Genomic DNA, 24,761 nt, shown 5'->3' with positions numbered 1-24,761 from the left:
TTCTGCCATAGAAATGTAAAAGTAATTTCAGATGGACCCGACAATGTTTACCGTGAATGCAGTCTCCGCTAAAGCGGGAACATTGCCTTTAAATTTCAATCGCGCTGTGAAGCTGAAGGCATGGGTCCTCAGATCCTCAAAAGGTTCTACAGCTGCACCATCGAGAGCATGACTGACTGGTTGCATCCACTTCCTGGTATGGCAACTGCTCGGGCTCCGACCGCAAGGCACTAGAGAGGGTAGTGCGTACGGCCCAGTACATCACCGGGGCCAAGCTTCCTACCATCCAGGACCTCTATACCAGGCAGTGTCAGAGGAAGGCCCTAAAAATTGTCAAAAACTCCAGCCACCCTAGTCATAGACTGTTCTCTCTGCTACTGCACGGCAATCGGTACGGTAGCGCCAAGTCTAGGTCCAAGAGGCTTCTAAACAGCTTCTACCCCCAAGCCATAAGACTCCTGAACAGCTAATCAAATGGCTACCCAGACTATTTGCAATGCTCCCCCACCCACACTGCTGCTACTCTGTTATTATCTATGCATAGCCACTTTAATAACTCTATCTACTTGTACATAATTACCTCAATTACCTTGACACCAGTGCCCCCGTACATTGACACATTGACACATTGACTCTGTACTGGTACCCCCTGTATATAGCCTCCACATTGACTCTGTACTGGTACCCCCTGTATATAACCCCGCTATTGTTATTTACTGCTGCTCTTTAATTATTTGTTATTCTTATCTCTTACTTTTATTTTTAGGTATTTCCTTAAAACTGCATTGTTGGTTAAGGGCTTGTAAGTAAGCATTTCACTGTGAGGTCTACTACACCTGTTGTATTCAGCATTTCACTGTAAGGTCTACTACACCTGTTGTATTCAGCATTTCACTGTAAGGTCTACTACACCTGTTGTATTCAGCATTTCACTGGAAGGTCTACTACACCTGTTGTATTCAGCATTTCACTGTAAGGTCTACTACATCTGTTGTATTCAGCATTTCACTGTAAGGTCTACTACACCTGTTGTATTCAGCATTTCACTGGGTCTACTACACCTGTTGTATTCAGCATTTCACTGTAAGGTCTACTACACCCGTTGTATTCAGCATTTCACTGTCAATACCTGTTGTATTCAGCATTTCACTACACCACCCGTGTATTCAGCATTTCACTGTCAATACCTGTTGTATTCAGCATTTCACTGTAAGGTCTACTACACCCGTTGTATTCAGCATTTCACTGTCAATACCTGTTGTATTCAGCATTTCACTGTAAGGTCTACTACACCCGTTGTATTCAGCATTTCACTGTCAATACCTGGTATTCAGCATTTCACTGTAAGGTCTACTACACCCGTTGTATTCAGCATTTCACTGTCAATACCTGTTGTATTCAGCATTTCACTGTAAGGTCAATAAGTCAACCTGTTGTATTCATGACTACTTACAGACTACTGATCCAGGTACAGTAGATCAGTGTTAACGTCTTCAGTATAGCAGCACTGTGTCATTCTACATTTAAATATAAGTTGTGTGAAGCTTCACAGACTGAATTTAAAATCAGGTTCCAGACCATTCTGAGTGATTTTCCCCCATTCAAGACAATTGACTTGATTATTTCTAGGATCTTCATCTGACCAGTTCCTCACGGCAGAAAAATGATCCTGCAGCAACAGGAAATGTGAATTATTTTGTGAATTAGAATTCATTTTTAGTTAAGGCAAGTCTGACATTTTTAAGTGGAAATTACAAACTTTATAGGCCTTCTTAAACTTTGGAAACACTAAAAGTTTGCATTTCCTGCAACAACAGGGTGAAACAAATTAAGTTCCCACATTTGTACAATGAAACAGAGCAAAACACTTATTCGGTAACAGATGTCTGACAAGTCAGTACTTGATACTGTTGTTTGATATGATAGAGTAGTTATGAATCTCGACTGGATGTGAGGGAAAATATATGTTGACAGTGATGTTCACCGCTAGAACTTGCTAAGAGTGATTGAAACGGTTTCCACCATCAATCGACTGTAACATGTCATCCCAAGTCAACGTCTCGGATGGGTGAGCTATGGAAATAAGACAATGTTGTTCTTCTGCAGTCAAGATCTGAGACGAGACACAGACCAGCAGGACAACATTATCCATGTCCTTGACTATTGCAACAGACTTGGCTAATAACTTATTGACTAGCTAGAATATTTATTCGACAATAAAACTTTTTTTTTTAAACATTTCCTTAAACTTCTGAAGATAGAGGGCCTAACTTCTTACACAAAAATTGGCCTCGATTGCTTATCCAATGATTCCTAACATTTTCCTCTTCAGTATTCAGTTGATGCAAGCAAATAAAGGCTCAAATAAACACATAAAAGAAGACAGTCAAAGGTAACAGTAAAATAGTCCTGATTAAAACATGAACAGCCTTTGTGCATACTATGAAACGTTTAAGGCAGCCTTTAATGAAACTGGTATCCTCCCCAGGCCCAAACAAACCCAAATCTCAGCAGTACAGATCCTATTTCAGTCCTCTCCATTGATTAATGAAGGCAATTATTTATCTTGAGAGTCACCTCACGTCTCACGCCGTTGTACTTATGGTGATACTGTAGCTAATTCAAGATGAGATCTACTCTATTCAACCCAACACCCACGTGGTAAGATGAAGCTCTCATTCACAATGCCCACACGAATGGATCTCCTTCGGGGCTAATTGAGAAGGAAAAGCACAAGACAGAGAGGCAAAGCTCAGGACCTCAAATAGAACATATCGCAACAACAACTTTCGGTAAACTTTTAGCCTGCAGTTATAATCTTTATAGATTGCTATAAGCAGGTATAATGCTTTACAACTTGGTATAAACAGGAATAATTACTTTTAATTTGGTATACGCAGATATGAGATTTTGTTCTAATACAAAGGAAATTGAAGATTTGACTGAACATGTGACTTCACCAGGGTAACCTCTAGACTGTAGTAATAGGTCAGGGTAATCTCTGTAGTAATAGGTCAGGGTAATCTCTGTAGTAATAGGTCAGGGTAACCTCTAGACTGTAGTAATAGGTCAGGGTAACCTGTAGACTGTAGTAATAGGTCAGGGTAATCTCTGTAGTAATAGGTCAGGGTAACCTGTAGACTGTAATAATAGGTCAGGGTAATCTCTGTAGTAATAGGTCAGGGTAACCTCTAGACTGTAGTAATAGGTCAGGGTAATCTCTGTAGTAATAGGCCAGTGTAATCTCTGTAGTAATAGGCCAGGGTAATCTCTGTAGTAATAGGGCAGGGTAATCTCTGTAGTAATAGGACAGGGTAATCTCTGTAGTAATAGGTCAAGGTAACCTCTGTAGTAATAGGTCAAGGTAACCTCTGTAGTAATAGGTCAGGGTAATCTCTGTAGTAATAGGTCAAGATAACCTCTGTAGTAATAGGTCAGGGTAATCTCTGTAGTAATAGGTCAAGGTAACCTCTGTAGTAATGGGACAGGGTACCCTCTGTAGTAATAGGCCAGGCTAATCTCTGTAGCAATAGATCAGGGTAATCTCTGTAGTAATAGGTCAGGGTAATCTCTGTAGTAATAGGTCAGGGTAATCTCTGTAGTAATAGGTCAGTGTAACCTCTGTAGTAATAGGACAGGGTAAACTCTGTAGTAATAGGCCAGGGTAATCTCTGTAGTAATAGGACAGGGTAATCTCTGTAGTAATAGGACAGGGTAATCCTTGTAGCAATAGATCAGGGTAATCTCTGTAGTAATAGGTCAGGGTAATCTCTGTAGTAATATGACAGGGTAATCTCTGTAGTAATAGGACAGGGTAATCTCCATAGTAATAGGACAGGGTAATCTCTGTAGTAATAGGCCAGGGTATTCTCTGTAGTAATAGGTTGGGGTAATCTCTGTAGCAATAGGCCAGGCTAATCTCTGTAGTAATAGGACAGGGTAATCTCTGTAGTAATAGGACAGGGTAACCTCTGTAGTAATAGGTCAGGGTAATCTCTGTAGTAATAGGTCAAGGTAACCTCTGTAGTAATGGGACAGGGTACCCTCTGTAGTAATAGGCCAGGCTAATCTCTGTAGCAATAGATCAGGGTAATCTCTGTAGTAATAGGTCAGGGTAATCTCTGTAGTAATAGGTCAGGGTAATCTCTGTAGTAATAGGTCAGGGTAACCTCTGTAGTAATAGGACAGGGTAAACTCTGTAGTAATAGGCCAGGGTAATCTCTGTAGTAATAGGACAGGGTAATCTCTGTAGTAATAGGACAGGGTAATCTCTGTAGCAATAGATCAGGGTAATCTCTGTAGTAATAGGTCAGGGTAATTTCTGTAGTAATATGACAGGGTAATCTCTGTAGTAATAGGACAGGGTAATATCCATAGTAATAGGACAGGGTCATCTCTGTAGTAATAGGCCAGGGTATTCTCTGTAGTAATAGGTTGGGGTAATCTCTGTAGCAATAGGCCAGGCTAATCTCTGTAGTAATAGGACAGGGTAATCTCTGTAGTAATAGGACAGGGTAACCTCTGTAGTAATAGGACAGGGTAATCTCTGTAGTAATAGGTCAGGGTAATCTCTGTAGTAATAGGTCAAGGTAATCTCTGTAGTAATAGGACAGGATATTCTCTGTAGTAATAGGTCAAGGTAATCTCTGTAGTAATAGGTCGGGGTAATCTCGGTAGTAATAGGTCAGGGTAACTTCTGTAGTAATAGGACAGGGTAATCTCTGTAGTAATAGGACAGGGTACCCTCTGTAGTAATAGGTCAGGGTAATATCTGTAGTAATAGGTCAGGGTAATCTCTGTAGTAATAGGTCAGGGTAACCTCTGTAGTGATAGGCCACGGTAATCTCTGTAGTAATAGGTCAGGGTAATCTCTGTAGTAATAGGTCAAGGTAATCTCTGTAGTAATAGGTCAAGGTAATCTCTGTAGTAATAGGTCGGGGTAATCTCTGTAGTAATAGGACAGGGTACCCTCTGTATTAATAGGTCAGGGTAACATCTGTAGTAATAGGTCAGGGTAATCTCTGTAGTAATAGATCAGGGAAACCTCTATACTGTATTAATAGGACAGGGTAATCTCTGTAGTAATAGGACAGGGTAATCTCTGTAGTAATAGGACAGGGTAATCTCTGTAGTAATAGGATAGGGTAACCTCTGTAGTAATAGGCCAGGTTAATCTCTGTAGTAATAGGTTGGGGTAATCTCTGTAGCAATAGGCCAGGGTAATCTTTATAGCAATAGATCAGGGTAATCTCTGTAGTAATAGGTCAGGGTAATATCTATAGTAATAGGTCGGGGTAATCTCTGTAGTAATAGGACAGGGTACCCTCTGTAGTAATAGGTCAGGGTAACCTCTGTAGTAATAGGTTGGGGTAATCTCTGTAGTAATAGGTCAGGGTAACATCTGTAGTAATAGGTCAGGGTAATCTCTGTAGTAATAGGTCAGGGTAATCTCTGTAGCAATAGGTCAGGGTAACCTCTGTAGTAATAGGTCAGGGTAATCTCTGTAGTAATAGGTCAGGGTAACATCTGTAGTAATAGGTCAGGGTAATCTCTGTAGTAATAGGTCAGGGTAACATCTGTAGTAATAGGTCAGGGTATTCTCTGTAGCAATAGGCCAGGGTAACCTCTGTAGTAATAGGTCAGGGTAACATCTCTAGTAATAGGTCAGGGTAATCTCTGTATCAATAGGCCAGGGTAATATCTGTAGCAATAGGTCAGGGTAAACCCTGTAGTAATAGGTCAGGGTAATCCCTGTAGTAATAGGTCAGGGTAATCTTTGTAGTAATAGGTTGGGGTAATCTCTGTAGTAATAGGTCAGGGTAATCTTTGTAGTAATAGATCAGGGTAACCTCTATACTGTATTTATAGGTCAGGGTAATCTCTGTAGTAATAGATCAGGGTAAACTCTGTAGTAATAGGTCAGGGTAAACCCTGTAGTAATAGGTCAGGGTAACCTCTAGACTGTAGTAATAGCTCAGGGTAACCTCTAGACTGTATTAATAGGTCAGGGTAACCTCTAGACTGTAGAAATAGGCTAGGGTAACCTGTAGACTGTATTAATAGATCAGGGTAACCTCTAGACTGTAGTAATAGATCAGGGTAACCTCTAGACTGTATTAATGGGTCAGGGTAAACCCTGTAGTAATAGGACAGGGTAATCTCTGTAGTAATAGGACAGGGTAATCTCTGTAGTAATAGGTCGGGGTAATCTCGGTAGTAATAGGTCAGGGTAAACCCTGTAGTAATAGGTTGGGGTAATCTCTGTAGCAATAGATCAAGGTAATCTCTGTAGTAATAGGTCAGGGTAATCTCTGTAGTAATAGATCAGGGTAAACACTGTAGTAATAGGTCAGGGTAACCTCTAGACTGTAGAAATATGTCAGGGTAACCTCTTGACTGTAGAAATAGGTCAGGGTAACCTCTAGACTGTAGAAATAGATCAGGGTAACCTCTAGGCTGTATTAATGGGTCAGGGTAAACCCTGTAGTAATAGGTCAGGGTAACATCTAGACTGTAGTAATAGATCAGGGTAACCTCTAGACTGTATTAATGGGTCAGGGTAAACCCTGTAGTAATAGGTCAGGGTAACCTCTAGACTGTCGTAATATGTCAGGGTAATCTCTGTCGTAATAGGTCAGGGTTGCCTCTAGACTGTATTAATGGGTCAGGGTAACCTCTAGACTGTATTAATGGTCCAGGGTAACCTCTAGAATATATTAATAAGTCAGGGTAACCTCTATAGTAATAGGTCAGGGTAAACTCTGTCGTAATAGGTCAGGGTAACCTCTAGACTGTATTAATAGATCAGGGTAACCTCTAGACTGTATTAATAGATCAGGGTAATCTCTGTAGTAATAGATCAGGGTAAACCCTGTAGTAATTAGGTCAGGGTAACCTCTAGACTGTATTAATAGATCAGGGAAAACTCAGGGCCCCAGTTTTAAATCAAGGAAAATGTAGGGTCCTACTCATAAGAAAGGAGATCATTTAAAATCATCTTTCTCTCTACCCAGTCAATGCAGTGTTGACAAACAGCCTTGGCCACATCTTTCAGAATTCATAGAAGCTTTATGAGCTTGTCAACATTGGTTCAAAGCTACGGACATAATGCAACAAACATGACAGGTTTTGGCAAACAATCTGCCGTCAGGGTCCTTGAGTGAGTGAAGGACCGAATGACTTCTCATAGCCTGATTCAAGACGGGGGCACAGTTTACTAACTATTTACTTCACGCATATGCCCTTTGTAATACAGCAGCAACCATACACATTACTCTTTCCTATGGTAGGACTCTAGAGTATCTTTCCTATGGTAGGGCTCTAGAGTATCTTTCTTACGGTAGGGCTCTAGAGTATCTTTCCTACGGTAGGGCTCTAGAGTATCTTTCCTAATGTAGGGCTCTAGAGTATCTTTCCTACGGTAGGACTCTAGATGATCTTTCCTACGGTAGGGCTCTAGAGTATCTTTCCTACGGTAGGGCTCTAGAGTATCTTTCCTACGGTAGGGCTCTAGAGTATCTTTCCTAGGGTAGGACTCTAGAGTATCTTTCCTACGGTAGGGCTCTAGAGTATCATTCCTACGGTAGGACTCTAGAGTATCTTTCCTACGGTAGGGCTCTAGAGTATCTTTCCTACGGTAGGGCTCTAGAGTATATTTCCTACAGTAGGACTCTAGAGTATCTTTCCTATGGTAGGGCTCTAGAGTATCTTTCCTATGGTAGGACTCTAGAGTATCTTTCCTATGGTAGGGCTCTAGAGTATCTTTCCTATGGTAGGGCTCTAGAGTATCTTTCCTATGGTAGGGCTCTAGAGTATATTTCCTACGGTAGGACTCTAGAGTATCTTTCCTATGGTAGGGCTCTAGAGTATCTTTCCTACGGTAGGGCTCTAGAGTATCTTTCCTATGGTAGGACTCTAGAGTATCTTTCCTACGGTAGGACTCTAGAGTATCTTTCCTATGGTAGGACTCTAGAGTATCTTTCCTATGGTAGGACTCTAGAGTATCTTTCCTATGGTAGGGCTCTAGAGTATCTTTCCTACGGTAGGGCTCTAGAGTATCTTTCCCATGGTAGGACTCTAGAGTATCTTTCCTACGGTAGGGCTCTAGAGTATCTTTCCTACGGTAGGGCTCTAGAGTATCTTTCCTATGGTAGGGCTCTAGAGTATCTTTCCTACGGTAGGGCTCTAGAGTATCTTTCCTATGGTAGGGCTCTAGAGTATCTTTCCTATGGTAGGACTCTAGAGTATCTTTCCTACGGTAGGGCTCTAGAGTATCTTTCCTACGGTAGGGCTCTAGAGTATCTTTCCTACGGTAGGGCTATTGAGTATCTTTCCTACGGTAGGGCTCTAGAGTATCTTTCCTACGGTAGGACTCTAGAGTATCTTTCCTATGGTAGGACTCTAGAGTATATTTCCTATGGTAGGACTCTAGAGTATCTTTCCTCTGGTAGGGCTCTAGAGTATCTTTCCTACGGTAGGGCTCTAGAGTATCTTTCCTACGGTAGGACTCTAGAGTATCTTTCCTACGGTAGGGCTCTAGAGTATCTTTCCTATGGTAGGACTCTAGAGTATCTTTCCTACGGTAGGGCTCTAGAGTATCTTTCCTATGGTAGGACTCTAGAGTATCTTTCCTACGGTAGGGCTCTAGAGTATCTTTCCTATGGTAGGACTCTAGAGTATCTTTCCTACGGTAGGGCTCTAGAGTATCTTTCCTACGGTAGGACTCTAGAGTATCTTTCCTATGGTAGGACTCTAGAGTATCTTTCCTACGGTAGGACTCTAGAGTATCTTTCCTATGGTAGGACTCTAGAGTATATTTCCTATGGTAGGACTCTAGAGTATCTTTCCTATGGTAGGGCTCTAGAGTATCTTTCCTACGGTAGGACTCTAGAGTATCTTTCCTATGGTAGGACTCTAGAGTATATTTCCTATGGTAGGACTCTAGAGTATCTTTCCTATGGTAGGGCTCTAGAGTATCTTTCCTATGGTAGGGCTCTAGAGTATCTTTCCCATGGTAGGACTCTAGAGTATCTTTCCTACGGTAGGGCTCTAGAGTATCTTTCCTACGGTAGGGCTCTAGAGTATCTTTCCTATGGTAGGGCTGTAGAGTATCTTTCCTACGGTAGGGCTCTAGAGTATCTTTCCTATGGTAGGGCTCTAGAGTATCTTTCCTATGGTAGGACTCTAGAGTATCTTTCCTACGGTAGGGCTCTAGAGTATCTTTCCTACGGTAGGGCTCTAGAGTATCTTTCCTACGGTAGGGCTCTAGAGTATCTTTCCTATGGTAGGACTCTAGAGTATCTTTCCTACGGTAGGACTCTAGAGTATCTTTCCTATGGTAGGACTCTAGAGTATATTTCCTATGGTAGGACTCTAGAGTATCTTTCCTATGGTAGGGCTCTAGAGTATCTTTCCTACGGTAGGACTCTAGAGTATCTTTCCTACGGTAGGGCTCTAGAGTATCTTTCCTACGGTAGGGCTCTAGAGTATCTTTCCTACGGTAGGGCTATTGAGTATCTTTCCTACGGTAGGGCTCTAGAGTATCTTTCCTACGGTAGGGCTCTAGAGTATATTTCCTATGGTAGGGCTCTAGAGTATCTTTCCTACGGTAGGGCTCTAGAGTATCTTTCCTATGGTAGGGCTATTGAGTATCTTTCCTACGGTAGGGCTCTAGAGTATCTTTCCTACGGTAGGGCTCTAGAGTATCTTTCCTACGGTAGGGCTCTAGAGTATCTTTCCTATGGTAGGGCTATTGAGTATCTTTCCTACGGTAAGGGCTCTAGAGTATCTTTCCTACGGTAGGGCTCTAGAGTATCTTTCCTACGGTAGGGCTCTAGAGTATCTTTCCTATGGTAGGACTCTAGATTATCTTTCCTACGGTAGGGCTCTAGAGTATCTTTCCTACGGTAGGGCTCTAAAGTATCTTTCCTATGGTAGGGATCTTGAGTATCTTTCCCAGGGTAGGAGCTCCAGAGAAGCATACAGGGCTAAAATAAAGAATAACAATAATGTAACCAAACAAAAGTGTTTTAGGAAGGTTGCAACAGAGCTAAGCAAGAGATCCCACCCTGCCTAAGTAACAGAATAGGGAAACACTGCCAGCCCAAAATCAAAGTAAAGTAAGTAAATATTAGGCACCAGAGAAGCAGACACCCTGTCCTTCAACACTGATGACTAGCCCCTAGGGGAGGACTGTGATGACTCTGAGCCCCTAGGGGAGGACTGTGATGACTCTGAGCCCCTAGGGGAGGACAGTGTTGACTCTGAGCCCCTAGGGGAGGACAGTGTTGACTCTGAGCCCCTAGGGGAGGACAGTGTTGACTCTGAGCCCCTAGGGGAGGACTGTGATGACTCTGAGCCCCTAGGGGAGGACTGTGATGAGTCTGAGCCCCTAGGGGAGGACAGTGTTGACTCTGAGCCCCTAGGGGAGGACTGTGATGACTCTGAGCCCCTAGGGGAGGACTGTGATGACTCTGAGCCCCTAGGGGAGGACTGTGATGACTCTGAGCCCCTAGGGGAGGACAGTGATGACCCTGAGCCCCTAGGACAGTGTTGACTCTGAGCCCCTAGGACAGTGATGACTCTGAGCCCCTAGTGGAGGACAGTGATGACTCTGAGCCCCTAGGGGAGGACTGTGATGACTCTGAGCCCCTAGGGGAGGACTGTGATGACTCTGAGCCCCTAGGGGAGGACTGTGATGACTCTTAGCCCCTAGGACAGTGATGACTCTGAGCCCCTAGGACAGTGATGACTCTGAGCCCCTAGGACAGTGATGACTCTGAGCCCCTAGTGGAGGACAGTGATGACTCTGAGCCCCTAGGACAGTGTTGACTCTGAGCCCCTAGGACAGTGATGACTCTGAGCCCCTAGTGGAGGACAGTGATTACTCTGAGCCCCTAGGGGAGGACAGTGTTGACTCTGAGCCCCTAGGGGAGGACAGTGATGACGCTGAGCCCCTAGGGGAGGACAGTGATGACTCTGAGCCCCGAGGACAGTGATGACACTGAGCCCCTAGGACAGTGATGACACTGAGCCCCTAGGACAGTGATGACACTGAGCCCCTAGTGGAGGACAGTGTTGAATCTGAGCCCCTAATGGAGGACAATGATGACTCTGAGCCCCTAGTGGAAGACAGTGATGATTCTGAGCCCCTAGTGGAGGACAGTGATGACTCTGAGCCCCTAGTGGAGGACAGTGATGACTCTGAGCCCCTAGTGGAGGACAGTGATGACTCTGAGCCCCTAGTGGAGGACAGTGATGACTCTGAGCCCCTAGTGGAGGACAGTGATGACTCTGAGCCCCTAGTGGAGGACAGTGTTGACTCTGAGCCCCTGGGGAGGACAGTGATGACTCTGAGCCCCTAGAGGAGGACAGTGATGACTCTTATCTCCTAGTGGAGGACAGTGTTGACTCTGAGCCCCTAGTGGAGGACAGTGATGACTCTGAGCCCCTAGTGGAGGACAGTGTTGACTCTGAGCCCCTAGTGGAGGACAGTGATGACTCTGAGCCCCTAGTGGAGGACAGTGATGACTCTGAGCCCCTAGGGGAGGACAGATGGTGATTCTGACCCTCTCCTGGAGGACAGTGATGACTCTGAGCCCCTAGGAGAGGACAGTGATGACTCTGAGCCCCTAGTGGAGGACAGTGTTGACTCTGAGCCCCTAGTGGAGGACAGTGATGACTCTGAGCCCCTAGGGGAGGACAGATGGTGATTCTGACCCTCTCCTGGAGGACAGTGATGACTCTGAGCCCCAAGGGGAGGACAGATGGGGATTCTGACCCTCTCCTGGAGGACAGTGATGACTCTGAGCCCCTAGGGGAGGACAGATGGGGATTCTGACCCTCTCCTGGAGGATAGTGATGACTCTGAGCACTGTCATGTCTGCAATTCCACAGGTAAACCTGGGCATGGATCAACACCTGTCATATCTGCAATACAACTGGACAAACCTGGCCCCAAACACACAACAATGGTTTATTCGAAACTTTAAAGGACCAATTTCATTTTTCTGATAAAGACAGATTATTAATAAATGTATAGGACTAATCTGGATTCGGGAAGCTGGCCCACACACCATTACCTGTCTGTGGTACCACAGAGGCACAGACAGTCAGACACACTTGGCTGAAATACACCTGGCTGAAATCCACCTGGCTGCAAACCAATCTCAAGTGGCTCTGGCCCAGCAGTTTAAATCCTCTCATTTTCATTTCAACAGGATGAAAGAGCTCTGGAGAGACGGGGAGTCAAACAATGGTATTTTAATTGTCATAGAAACCACTGCCGACTACCTCTAATACCCCAAATGTATCCTAGTGTTCTCTCACCAACCCTGTGACATGACAGAGATCCCCAAAGACATGCAATCATCTTTTTGTGGACAAAGTGGTCAGATTTGTAATGAATTTGACCAGCAGCAGTGCAAATAAACTGTTTAAACACTGGGAAACATTTAACAAAACGGTGTAATTTTTGTGTCAAACACAGCAGATATTTGTACATTTGATTTGTATATATCTTGGTCAAAACAGCCTAAAACAAAGATGAGTCATCGTACAATAGCTGCAAAGTGAATCACTGAGTAATGTAATCAAACAACATAATTAATATTCAAACTACTACTAACAGACTCTCCACAGTGTTGCTCCTACAGCTATCCTCGTCTTATACTCCACATTGTTGCTCCTACAGATATCCTCGTCTTATTCTCCACAGTGTTGCTCCTACAGCTATCCTCGTCTTATTCTCCACAGTGTTGCTCCTACAGCTATCCTCGTCTTATACTCCACAGTGTTGCTCCTACAGATATCCTCGTCTTATTCTCCACAGTGTTGCTCCTACAGCTATCCTCGTCTTATACTCCACAGTGTTGCTCCTACAGCTGTCCTCGTCTTATACTCCACAGTGTTGCTCCTACAGCTGTCCTCGTCTTATTCTCCACAGTGTTGCTCCTACAGCTATCCTCGTCTTATACTCCACAGTGTTGCTCCTACAGATATCCTCGTCTTATTCTCCACAGTGTTGCTCCTACAGCTGTCCTCGTCTTATTCTCCACAGTGTTGCTCCTACAGCTGTCCTCGTCTTATACTCCACAGTGTTGCTCCTACAGCTGTCCTCGTCTTATACTCCACAGTGTTGCTCCTACAGCTATCCTTGTCTTATTCTCCACAGTCCTGACTATATCTTCATGCCCTATAAAACTCTGCGGTAGCAAGCTGTTTATTATCTAAATGGTGCTAAAATGCCACTGGTCTTGTGCTATCTGCCCAGCTGATGCAATGATGACCCATGGTGTGGTGTGGGCGGGAGCCAGCAAGCAAGGGAGCGCGTGTACAGTGTGTATACATGGGCTTTGGCAGCATCTGTTTTTGTTTTAAAGAGGCTAAATATAAAGAGCTCTCCTATGAAATGTAGAATGCTTCCAGAACAACATCATCTCCAAATAAGCATTGTGCTACAGCTACTGCTACAGCTACTGCTACAGCTACTGCTACAGCTACTGCTACAGCTACTGCTACTGCTACAGCTACTGCTACAGCTACTGCTACTGCTACAGCTACAGCTACTGCTACAGCTACTGCTACAGCTACAGCTACTGCTACTGCTACTGCTACTGCTACAGCTACTGCTACAGCTACTGCTACAGCTACTGCTACAGCTACAGCTACTGCTACAGCTACAGCTACTGCTACTGCTACAGCTACTGCTACAGCTACAGCTACTGCTACAGCTACTGCTACAGCTACAGCTACTGCTACAGCTACTGCTACAGCTACTGCTACTGCTACAGCTACTGCTACAGCTACTGCTACAGCTACAGCTACTGCTACAGCTACTGCTACAGCTACAGCTACTGCTACAGCTACTGCTACAGCTACAGCTACAGCTACTGCTACTGCTACAGCTACAGCTACTGCTACAGCTACTGCTACAACTACTGCTACAGCTACAGCTACAGCTACTGCTACAGCCACAGCTACTGCTACTGCTACAGCCACTGCTACTGCTACAGCTACTGCTACAGCTACTGCTACAGCTACTGCTACAGCCACTGCTACAGCTACTGCTACAACTACTGCCAGCTGCTACAGCTACAGCCACTGCTACAGCTACAGCTACTGCTACTGCTACAGCCACAGCTACTGCTACAGCTACTGCTACAACCACTGCTACAGCTACTGCTACAGCTACTGCTACTGCTACAGCTACAGCTACAGCCACAGCTACTGCTACAACTACTGCTACTGCTACAGCTACAGCTACAGCTACTGCTACAGCTACTGCTACAGCTACTGCTACAGCTACTGCTACAGCTACTGCTACAGCTACTGCTACAGCTACTGCTACTGCTACAGCTACAGCTACAGCTACTGCTACAGCTACTGCTACAGCTACAGCTACTGCTACAGCTACAGCTACAGCTACTGCTACAGCTACTGCTACAGCTACAGCTACAGCTACTGCTACTGCTACTGCTACAGCTACAGCTACTGCTACAGCTACTGCTACAACTACTGCTACAGCTACAGCTACTGCTACAGCTACTGCTACAGCTACTGCTACAGCTACTGCTACAGCTACAGCTACAGCTACTGCTACAGCTACTGCTACAACCACTGCTACTGCTACAGCTACAGCTACTGCTACAGCTACTGCTACAACTACTGCTACAGCTACTGCTACAGCCACAGCTACTGCTACAGCTACTGCTACAACTACTGCTACTGCTACAGCTACAGCTACTGCTACAGCTACTGCTACAACTACTGCTACAGCTACAGCTACTGCTACAGCTACTGCTACAGCTACAGCTACTGCTACAGCTACAGCTACTGCTACAGCTACTGCTACTGCTACAGCTACAGCTACTGCTACAGCTACTGCTACTGCTACAGCTACAGCTACTGCTACAGCTACTGCTACAGCTACTGCTACAGCTACTGCTACAGCTACTGCTACAGCTACAGCTACTGCTACAGCTACTGCTACAGCTACTGCTACTGCTACAGCTACAGCTACTGCTACAGCTACTGCTACAACTACTGCTACAGCTACAGCTACTGCTACAGCTACTGCTACAGCTACAGCTACTGCTACAGCTACTGCTACAGCTACTGCTACTGCTACAGCTACAGCTACTGCTACTGCTACAACTACTGCTACAGCTACAGCTACTGCTACAGCTACTGCTACAACTACTGCTACAACTACTGCTACAGCTACTGCTACAGCTACTGCTACAGCTACTGCTAGGGGGGACGAGACGACAACGACTAGGCTAGGCTAGGGACTAGGAAAAGCACCTAGGCTAGGGACTAGGAAAAGCAAGACAATGACAAGTATGACATCACAAACACAACATTTGATATCATTGGAATAGAAATATATGTGTGACCGCCAAAATAATGGAAACACTTAAGTAGACGAGGTATACAAAGTATATTGAAAGCAGGTGCTTCCACACAGGAGTGGTTCCTAACTTAATTTAAACCATATGCCATGGCCGTCTCAGTCACCAGATCTCAACCCAATTGAACACTTCTAAGAGGTTCTGGAGTGGAACCAGAGACACCGCTTTCCATCACCATCAACAAAACACCAAATTATCTAATTTCTTGTGGAAGAATTGTGTCACATCCCTCCAATAGAGTTCTAGACACTTGTAGAAGATATACCAAGGTGCATTAAATCTGTTTTGGCTCGTGGTGCCCCAATGCACTACTAACACACTTTATGTTGGTGTTTCCTTTATTTTGGCAGTTACCTGTAGTTTTAGTGCTGAGCGATTAGTGCTTTTGAGGTCGGTTTAAAAATAATCACGGTATACGATTTCAATAATTTTTTAAAACATTAATGAAATGTATCATGAAATAACGACATTAAAATGATTTTAGAGCTTTTAATGGACATTCCAAAGCCAAAAATAGTGAACACTCAATTGCCAAAACATTGAAAATGTTGAATATTGCCTCTGTCAGGTCTACATTGGGTAGACATCAATAGAAGAAACAGGAAATTACTAAGAAATAATAAAATAAATTCAGTTAAGTGTATTACTTAGCTGTTATTTGATGACTTTATTATTTTGCATTCCTTAAAGTCATAATCTCATCTCTGTTCAGGCAGAAGCAACCAAAAAGACAGACAACTTTCTTTCTGCTCCCCGTACTGTCTTCAGTCATCCTATTGAGCTGGGCTAGCCTGCCTAAGCATGCTGCAGAGTTGTCTGACGAAGTCATTTGACGAGCTCTTCAAAGTAGATAAGGAATCATTTCACAAACGTTCTATAACTTTCTCATCTGTTGTGTACATTTCCTCTCTATGCAAGTTTGTGTGTTTCTAACCAAACATAGTAAATTCATCTCTGTCTGAGATGGGGAAAAAACAGGCGCAATGGATTGTGGGTATTTTAGTTAATTACCACGTTCTTGCACTGAATTTGGTTGAATATTGCTCAATGAAAACTACAACTCCCTTCTGCCCAGGGTCCCATAAATTATTTTATTTCCCTCTAGAGAAACGGGCATACAAAACACTACCTACATTTCAAGTAATTGAATGTGGGTCAATTAGTTGGTTAATCGCTCAGCACTACTGTATATCCAAGCATTTGAACTTCTGACTCCACAATCACACTTTGTAACTGAGATGATGAACAAGTCCAATTTCACGGAAATGCTACAAATTCTTACGTGTTGTTTTCCATTTGCCAGGACTGCAACCTCATTAGCAATTATTACAAAAAGCTACACCTCTTGTGAATACACATCAGTTGATGTGCAACATAAATTACCTTATTTTGTTGTTGTGTTGATAGTTCTTCCATTTATATTCTGTTGGCCTGCAACACCATTACCGATTCAAAAAGAAACGCTCTTCTACCTGTTGCTAATACTCATCAGACTGCAATACAAGGAGTTCTGTCATCTTTAATATTCTGAACATAGACAGCCATGATGCCTGAAATAGCGCCACGAACAGAATATTCTATAAGCGAAATAATAAGGCCATACAATTCAACAGCTGCCAATGCTGCAGATAAAAGCCACAGCCATTTGAATTCTGTAACCAGGTTTCCATCCAACCTTTTTATGGAGTAAAGTAGGCTTCATGTTGGATAAAAATGTTTAATGCCAGGTCTGATGGAACAAGAACATTTGTTAGTAGACTTTCCAAATGTCGACGAAACAAAATACTATAGACACGGTGGGATCTTTTTGTGTTGGTAAATTAATTATGCGATATTTATCGGTGGAAACGTTTTTATGTGCAAATATTGATTTAATAACCATCAAGTAAACTTGGGAGGCACGCGATGACATGTTTTGTGACCATCACATTACGACTCATCGGGAAAGCATGCAGTTTATTAGGCTACAGATGAAATACATGATGATAAACTTCACAGGGTGGTGAAAGTGCACGGTGATGAGCTTGATGCTCCTTATTGAAGTTCTTATTCCGATGACATGATTATGGCTGTCGTTTGTCCATAATAATCTCATCGTGTATATAGGCTATACCCACACTGTATCTGCAAACTGTTGGGGCACATTCGCTATTTAACGCAACATTTTTGGGAGGTGAGAAAATCAGCAGTAGAGTTGAACATGCAATGGAAACACATTTAACTTGTATTTTTGCATTCAGTACATGGGAATTTAAGAACAAAATGCATTTGTTTATGTGCACTACGTCATCACGCACAGTCTTTTATCCGCAACAAATCAATTAGATGGAAACATATCCCTTGTGGGAAAATGCGCGTGATGTTTTCATGCGGATTTTAGAATATTATCTAGAAAATATGTAGCCAGTTGGATGGAAACGTAGCTTGTGTCGGTCGGTCTGTTCTGGACAACTTAAAGAACTACAACGTCTTCAAGTCGCACCTAACTTCGAACGGGTGGGTATCATTTGTGGAACGTTCTAACAGGAAACTGTTCCAAAAACTTCGTAAAGTACAAGGTTGCCAAAAAAAACAACGGATACAAAGTAGCATGATCAATTCAACTAGCTGCCTAATAGGCATTAACTCATCACGTAGCGTATTCTTAATGTTTGTCCATAGGGTAGCAGAGTGAGGACAGACATTTGCCAGGAATAAACGTGGTGAGTGAAAAACCTAATTAAAATAGTCCACTCCCTACCCGGTACCTTATTCTGGGGGTATCCTTCATATTGAGGTTGTCATGGTGATGTAACGCGTCACTCTTCCACTCAAAATCCTTTTCCTTAATTCCTCCCGACTGAGAGACCTAGGTATATGAGAGGCCCAGGGCTCTGCCAGGCTTATCACTTTTACACCTCAACAGCATAACGCACTCCGGCCTCGATCCCCAGATCTGGTGGCATGCTGATAATTTAATCATATCCTAGGCCTTACACATCTTGGAAGATCCGTTGATCGTTCTAAATACCAGGGCTTGTTGAGGATGTTGATAATGCACTTCAGATATTTGAAGATATCCTGAAGAATAAATCAACATCTAAAGATACACATATAAAATATGAATGGACATAAAGACTATCTGTTGGAATAATATAATATCTGTAATGGTACATCAACCAAAATGACAAATTATACACATCACATTAACTCAATTATGAATGACATATAAATCATATCTAATAACACATTTCAAATTAAATGAACACTGACGTGCATGTTTATGTATCGACTGACTATTGATAGTATTTTGTGACAGACTAAAGCCTGATTAGACTATTGACATAATGACATGTGTACTTGGGGCCCGGGGGAGGGGGGACCCTCCTGGAATATGTCTGTTGTCATCAGATAATCAGGATGCCATTGAGTGGTGTGAGTGTCGGGAATCTGAGAGCCATCGGGGGCAGCATATCGCAGGCCTGTTAAATACTGGTGGCCAACCTGTCACCTGTCAAACAGCCACCACTGGGGTTTCTCTCTATGATAACGTACTGTACGCTACGGATCTAAAACCAACTCTAGATAATGCTATGGTACAGATCGATTATGCTCACTGGATCAACATCCAAATTCAAGCTGCTCCTAAGAGCGAAAACCAAACCACCAAATGTAATGTGTTATTCTCCATCGTATAACAGTTTATAGGCAACAGCATGTCTAAGATTTCACAAATGATCCAAACTCCAAGCATTAGGCATAAGCCTTTTATAATGACCTCTTAATGGAGGTCATTATCTGAATGTACACAAGCTATAGTCTACAACCAGTAGCCCATTGGGACAGGTGTTACCCTGATGCCTTTAGGAACCATACTGAATTAGCTGGCTTATAGGTGACACACACATCTCCAGTGTCCCAAGGTGGTAAAGGCTCCTCCAGACTAGCCGATATGTCAATGGTCAACCAACTATGATGGATGGTTATTCACACCAGGCCAACATACATACTGTACATCATATCTTTAACAAAAAAATAACTGCCTTGTACCCCAACATCTACCCTATGTAGCCTATGGTAAGAAACCAATCTGCGGGTGTCCACTAAAATAGCTGAGCCTTGCCTAGGGTTCTCTAACGTGTGAACAGAACTTATTAAAACATCTCACCCTGTGTCAAAGCAAAGTACACAGGTAAAAATAGCTTCAGCTTTTCGCTTGAAGATTAAATCAACAACAGTCTATCAGAAAAGGACTTTATACAACCCACACGCAGATAGAAAACCGAGAGAAAAAAAACCAAGAAACCTTATGTTCTTCAAGTTTAATCTATAAATAATTGTCATTATAGAGGCCAGCAGATCTGACAACACAACCATACTCCAAACGAACCATATTAGAAAGTTCATATAAAAATCACAACTTTTATCCTGCATTGTTTTTTAAAAAATTGGTAATGGTTATGTAGGCCCATAAATGTGCCCCTTGCACGTGCAGCTGGGACTTTCATTTAAATCCTAGTGTGGCGACAGGGGCTCGGGGAGCCAAAATGCCACTAGTTCACTGCGCTGCAGCCCATAACGTGCACCATACACTTATAGGACAATTTCCCCAAAAAGGGCAGAATCTCATGCATTATATAAAACACCACAAAATAAAACTGCACAAAAAACATATATTTTAAGACAGAGCATTAGAATAATTGTGAAAGTTGTAATATCCAGATCTAGCATTAGTCCAGGTATTCAAGCAAAGGACACTCTTTCTTTCTCTCTCTATCCAGCATCAGTTGTAGCAATATAAAACCATATCCACACTCGATACAAGAAAGAAAAACACGCTTTTGTTATGCATAAAAAGTAGGCAAATAATGTATCTACTTACAGTTCGCAAGAACTGTATATCATCTTCCCCTTCTCCGCCCTCAGCCATGGCTGCGAAGGAGCCTGTTTAGACTCTGAAAGACACCACTGACTAGAGAGGCAGTAGGCTAGATAGAAACGCGATGCTTTTCCTCTCCTGCCGATATTAGCATGGAGCTAATTCCACAACCATATAGGGCAGACCGGGTAAGCCCTCCGCGCCCACTGCACACCACAACGCGTACTGTCATTCAATGCCAACCCTCCCCGGTCCGTGGACTCCCTGCCGCTGCCAATGCCAGCAGTGCGCTACCGTGGGTTCGAGAGGAGAGGAGCGCGCCTCGGCCAACGGACGAGGATGAGGAGAGTGAGGATGTTAAATGATGCTGAATGGAATGACAACGTCTGTCACTGTCAATCCGCGGGAATTCAAGTTTAAAACGCTGGAGTCAGCAGTTTAGTGACGATATTAAGAATGGGTCAGAACGGATAATTTAATGACAATACTTGTGTTGAATATAAAGTTGGCGTGGAGGCACATCTCTCTCTCCCACTCTTTATCTCTCTCTATCTGTTGAGATGGAACAGACAGTTAAAAAATATATATAAGTGTTTAACTTTGCTTTTGATTTCTTGAAAACAACTATAGCCTAAGAATCGTAATATTCTCAATTGAAAATAGATGACCTTGTCTGCAAGGACGACTGTCCGCTCAACACGCTATTATTCTCTTGGTTCTGGTGTATCTTTACGCCGTTTTAAAGAAACAAAACACTATATATGCTACATAGCCTACCTACTGTTTCTAAAACATCCCAACCACTGCCCCAGGCTACATTGAGGGAAATTGATAACTTTAGCACAATCTGGTTGGTTGACAAATGCTGCCTGTTTACCCGAAGTTATTTACCCTAAACCTTCAGGGGGTGCAGTTATATTATGCCGCCGTATAACACAGGTAGCCAACATAGTTCTTGAAGAAACACGTGTCCAGCGAACATATGATGCTGTGAAAGCAGCGCACAGTGTTGTTGAAGACACTGCTGACATCTAGTGGACTAGGGTGTAACAGAGTGCAACAAGACAAGGCTACTTTAAATATATTTATATATATATTTAACCAGACAGGTCAGTTAAGAACAAATTCTTATTTGCAATGACATCTACTCCAGCCAAACCCCAACGACGCTGGGTCAATTGTGCACCGCCCTATGAGATTCCCAATCACGGCCGGATGCAATACAGCCTGGATTTGAACCAGGTACTATAGTGACACTAAGATGCAGTGCCTTAGACAGCTGCGCCATTTCCTGGTTGCTAAATTTAGAATAGCTCTCCTAATTTCAGTTTATGTGACAAAACAAGCAGAAATTTTGTTGAAAATCATTGTACCCTCTGATTCGCTGTGAATTATATTTTCCATAATCAAAAATATTGTATTGTCAGCTGTTTGAAGCTGCCGTACAAAACCAGAAGTAAAATAATCCAAATGAAACGTAAGAATGGGAAGCATAGAAATAGTGCACATAGAACATAGACTTGCTTTCAATGCGTATGATAGATCTATAACTCACATTTCAATGTGATTTTATTGGGTAGCCCAAAAAGTTACATATTGTAGCTTTAATGGACACTCACGGCAAATGCGTCCCCCCGGTGGTTAAGGAAGGAAACTGCACCCTGTGTCACCTTCTAGCCGCACTTGGTTGAATACTTGACGGGCTGATTGCTTGAATTACCTTTAACAGTCAGTGGTGGAAAAGTATAAAATTGTCAAACTTGAGTAAAAATAACGAAAGCTTAGTAGTAAATTACTCACGTAAAAGCCAGTAAAATACTACTTGATTCAAAGTCTAAAAGTATTTGGTTTTACTTATAAACAGGGCGGTTTGAGCCCTGAATGCTGATTGTCTGACAGCCGTGGTATATCAGACTGTATACCACAGGTATGACAAAAAAATGTATTTTTACTGCTCTAATTACGTTGTTAACCAGTTTATAATAGCAATAAGGCACCTCTGGGGTTTGTGATATCTGGCCAATACACCACCGCCAAGGGCTGTATCCAGGCAGTCAGCAACAAGACCATCCCTTAGCCGTGGTATATTGGCCATTTACCACACCCCCTCATGTCTAATTGCTTAAATATACTTAAGTATCAAAAGTAAATGTAATTGCTAAAATATATACTTCAAAATCTAAAGTAAAAGTATAAATAATTTTGGATTCCTTATAATAAGCAAACCCAGTGGCGGTTCTAGCTTGTATGCAGATTATCTCTGAACCGATCGCTGCAGCTGATGCAGATTATCGCTGAACCGATCGCTGCTGTTGATGCAGATTATCGCTGAACCGATCGCTGCAGTTGATGCAGATTATCGCTGAACCGATCGCTGCTGTTGATGCAGATTATCGCTGAACCGATCGCTGCTGTTGATGCAGATTATCGCTGAACCGATCGCTGCAGTTGATGCAGATTATCGCTGAACCGATCGCTGCAGCTGATGCAGATTATCGCTGAACCGATCGCTGCTGTTGATGCAGATTATCGCTGAACCGATCGCTGCAGTTGATGCAGATTATCGCTGAACCGATCGCTGCAGTTGATGCAGATTATCGCTGAACCGATCGCTGCTGTTGATGCAGATTATCGCTGAACCGATCGCTGCAGCTGATGCAGATTATCGCTGAACCGATCGCTGCAGTTGATGCAGATTATCGCTGAACCGATCGCTGCAGCTGATGCAGATTATCGCTGAACCGATCGCTGCAGCTGATGCAGATTATCGCTGAACCGATCGCTACAGTTGATGCAGATTATCGCTGAACCGATCGCTGCTGTTGATGCAGATTATCGCTGATCCGATCGCTGCAGCTGATGCAGATTATCGCTGAACCGATCGCTGCAGCTGATGCAGATTATCGCTGAACCGATCGCTGCTGTTGATGCAGATTATCGCTGAACCGATCGCTGCAGATTATCGCTGAACCGATCGCTGCTGTTGATGCAGATTATCGCCGAACAGATCGCTGCAGCTGTACATAGTCCATCTGTAAATAGCCCACCCAATCTATCTACCTCATCCCCATACTGATTTTAATTTACTTTTCTGCTCTTTTGCACACCAGTATCTCTACTTGCACATCATCATCTGCTCATTTATCACTCCAGTGTTAATCTGCTAAATTGGAACTATTCGCTCCTATGGCCTATTTATTCCCGACCTCCTCATGCCTTGACAGCACTCCAAACTTCTCTCCCACATTTTCCAACGTGGAAAATATTTCCTGAAGGGCTGAGGTTGCAGCATCAACAATGACATTGAAAAATGTCACCAGCAGCGTGTTCAGGGCATCACTCAAAGGCTCATCAAATGATTCGTATGAAAAGTGTCCGCTTTGTGGACATCAGTCTTTTTTGTTGTAGAACGACCGCTACATTCATACCCTCGTAAATATCCTTGGCTGACGTTTGTGCCTGATACCTCAGTGCCTCTCTCACTTCTGCTGTCTGATACGTCAGTGCCTCTCTCACTGCTGCTGTCTGATACCTCAGTGCCTCTCTCACTTCTGCTGTCTGATACCTCAGTGCCTCTCTCACTTCTGCTGTCTGATACCTCAGTGTCTGATACCTCAGTGCCTCTCTCACTGCTGCTGTCTGATACCTCAGTGTCTGATACCTCAGTGCCTCTCTCACTGCTGTTTGATACCTCAGTGCCTCTCTCACTGCTGCTGTCTGATACCTCAGTGCCTCTCTCACTGCTGTCTGATACCTCAGTGCCTCTCTCACTGCTGCTGTCTGATACCTCAGTGCCTCTCTCACCGCTGCTGTCTGATACCTCAGTGCCTCTCTCACTGCTGCTGTCTGATACCTCAGTGCCTCTCTCACTGCTGCTGTCTGATACCTCAGTGTCTCTCTCACCGCTGCTGTCTGATACCTCAGTGCCTCTCTCACTGCTGTTTGATACCTCAGTGCCTCTCTCACTGCTGCTGTCTGATACCTCAGTGCCTCTCTCACTGCTGTCTGATACCTCAGTGCCTCTCTCACTGCTGTTTGATACCTCAGTGCCTCTCTCACTGCTGCTGTCTGATACCTCAGTGCCTCTCTCACTGCTGCTGTCTGATACCTCAGTGCCTCTCTCACTGCTGCTGTCTGATACCTCAGTGCCTCTCTCACTGCTGTCTGATACCTCAGTGCCTCTCTCACTGCTGCTGTCTGATACCTCAGTGCCTCTCTCACTGCTGCTGTCTGATACCTCAGTGCCTCTCTCACTGCTGTTTGATACCTCAGTGCCTCTCTCACTGCTGTTTGATACCTCAGTGCCTCTCTCACTGCTGTTTGATACCACAGTGCCTCTCTCACTGCTGCTGTCTGATACCTCAGTGCCTCTCTCACCGCTGCTGTCTGATACCTCAGTGCCTCTCTCACTGCTGCTGTCTGATACCTCAGTGCCTCTCTCACTGCTGCTGTCTGATACCTCAGTGTCTCTCTCACCGCTGCTGTCTGATACC

General features: G+C 43.7%; 1 protein-coding gene across 1 annotated transcript in view; it reads right to left on the bottom strand.

The window, feature by feature from the left end:
* LOC118387158 (ryanodine receptor 3-like) overlaps positions 1-20,421 on the bottom strand; it is a 308,396-nt gene extending 287,975 nt beyond the window's left edge. The window contains exon 1 of the mRNA XM_052523336.1: positions 20,272-20,421. Coding sequence (XP_052379296.1) covers positions 20,272-20,319 — 48 coding nt within the window. The 5' untranslated portion in view covers positions 20,320-20,421. The remainder of the gene's footprint in view (positions 1-20,271) is intronic.
* Positions 20,422-24,761: the final 4,340 nt, after the last annotated feature.

Source organism: Oncorhynchus keta, chromosome 8 (genome assembly GCF_023373465.1).
Source record: "Oncorhynchus keta strain PuntledgeMale-10-30-2019 chromosome 8, Oket_V2, whole genome shotgun sequence".
NCBI classification, from domain to species: Eukaryota; Metazoa; Chordata; class Actinopteri; order Salmoniformes; family Salmonidae; genus Oncorhynchus; species Oncorhynchus keta.
Note: the sequence above shows the minus strand (reverse complement) of the source record. Positions and strands in the feature narration are given on the sequence as shown.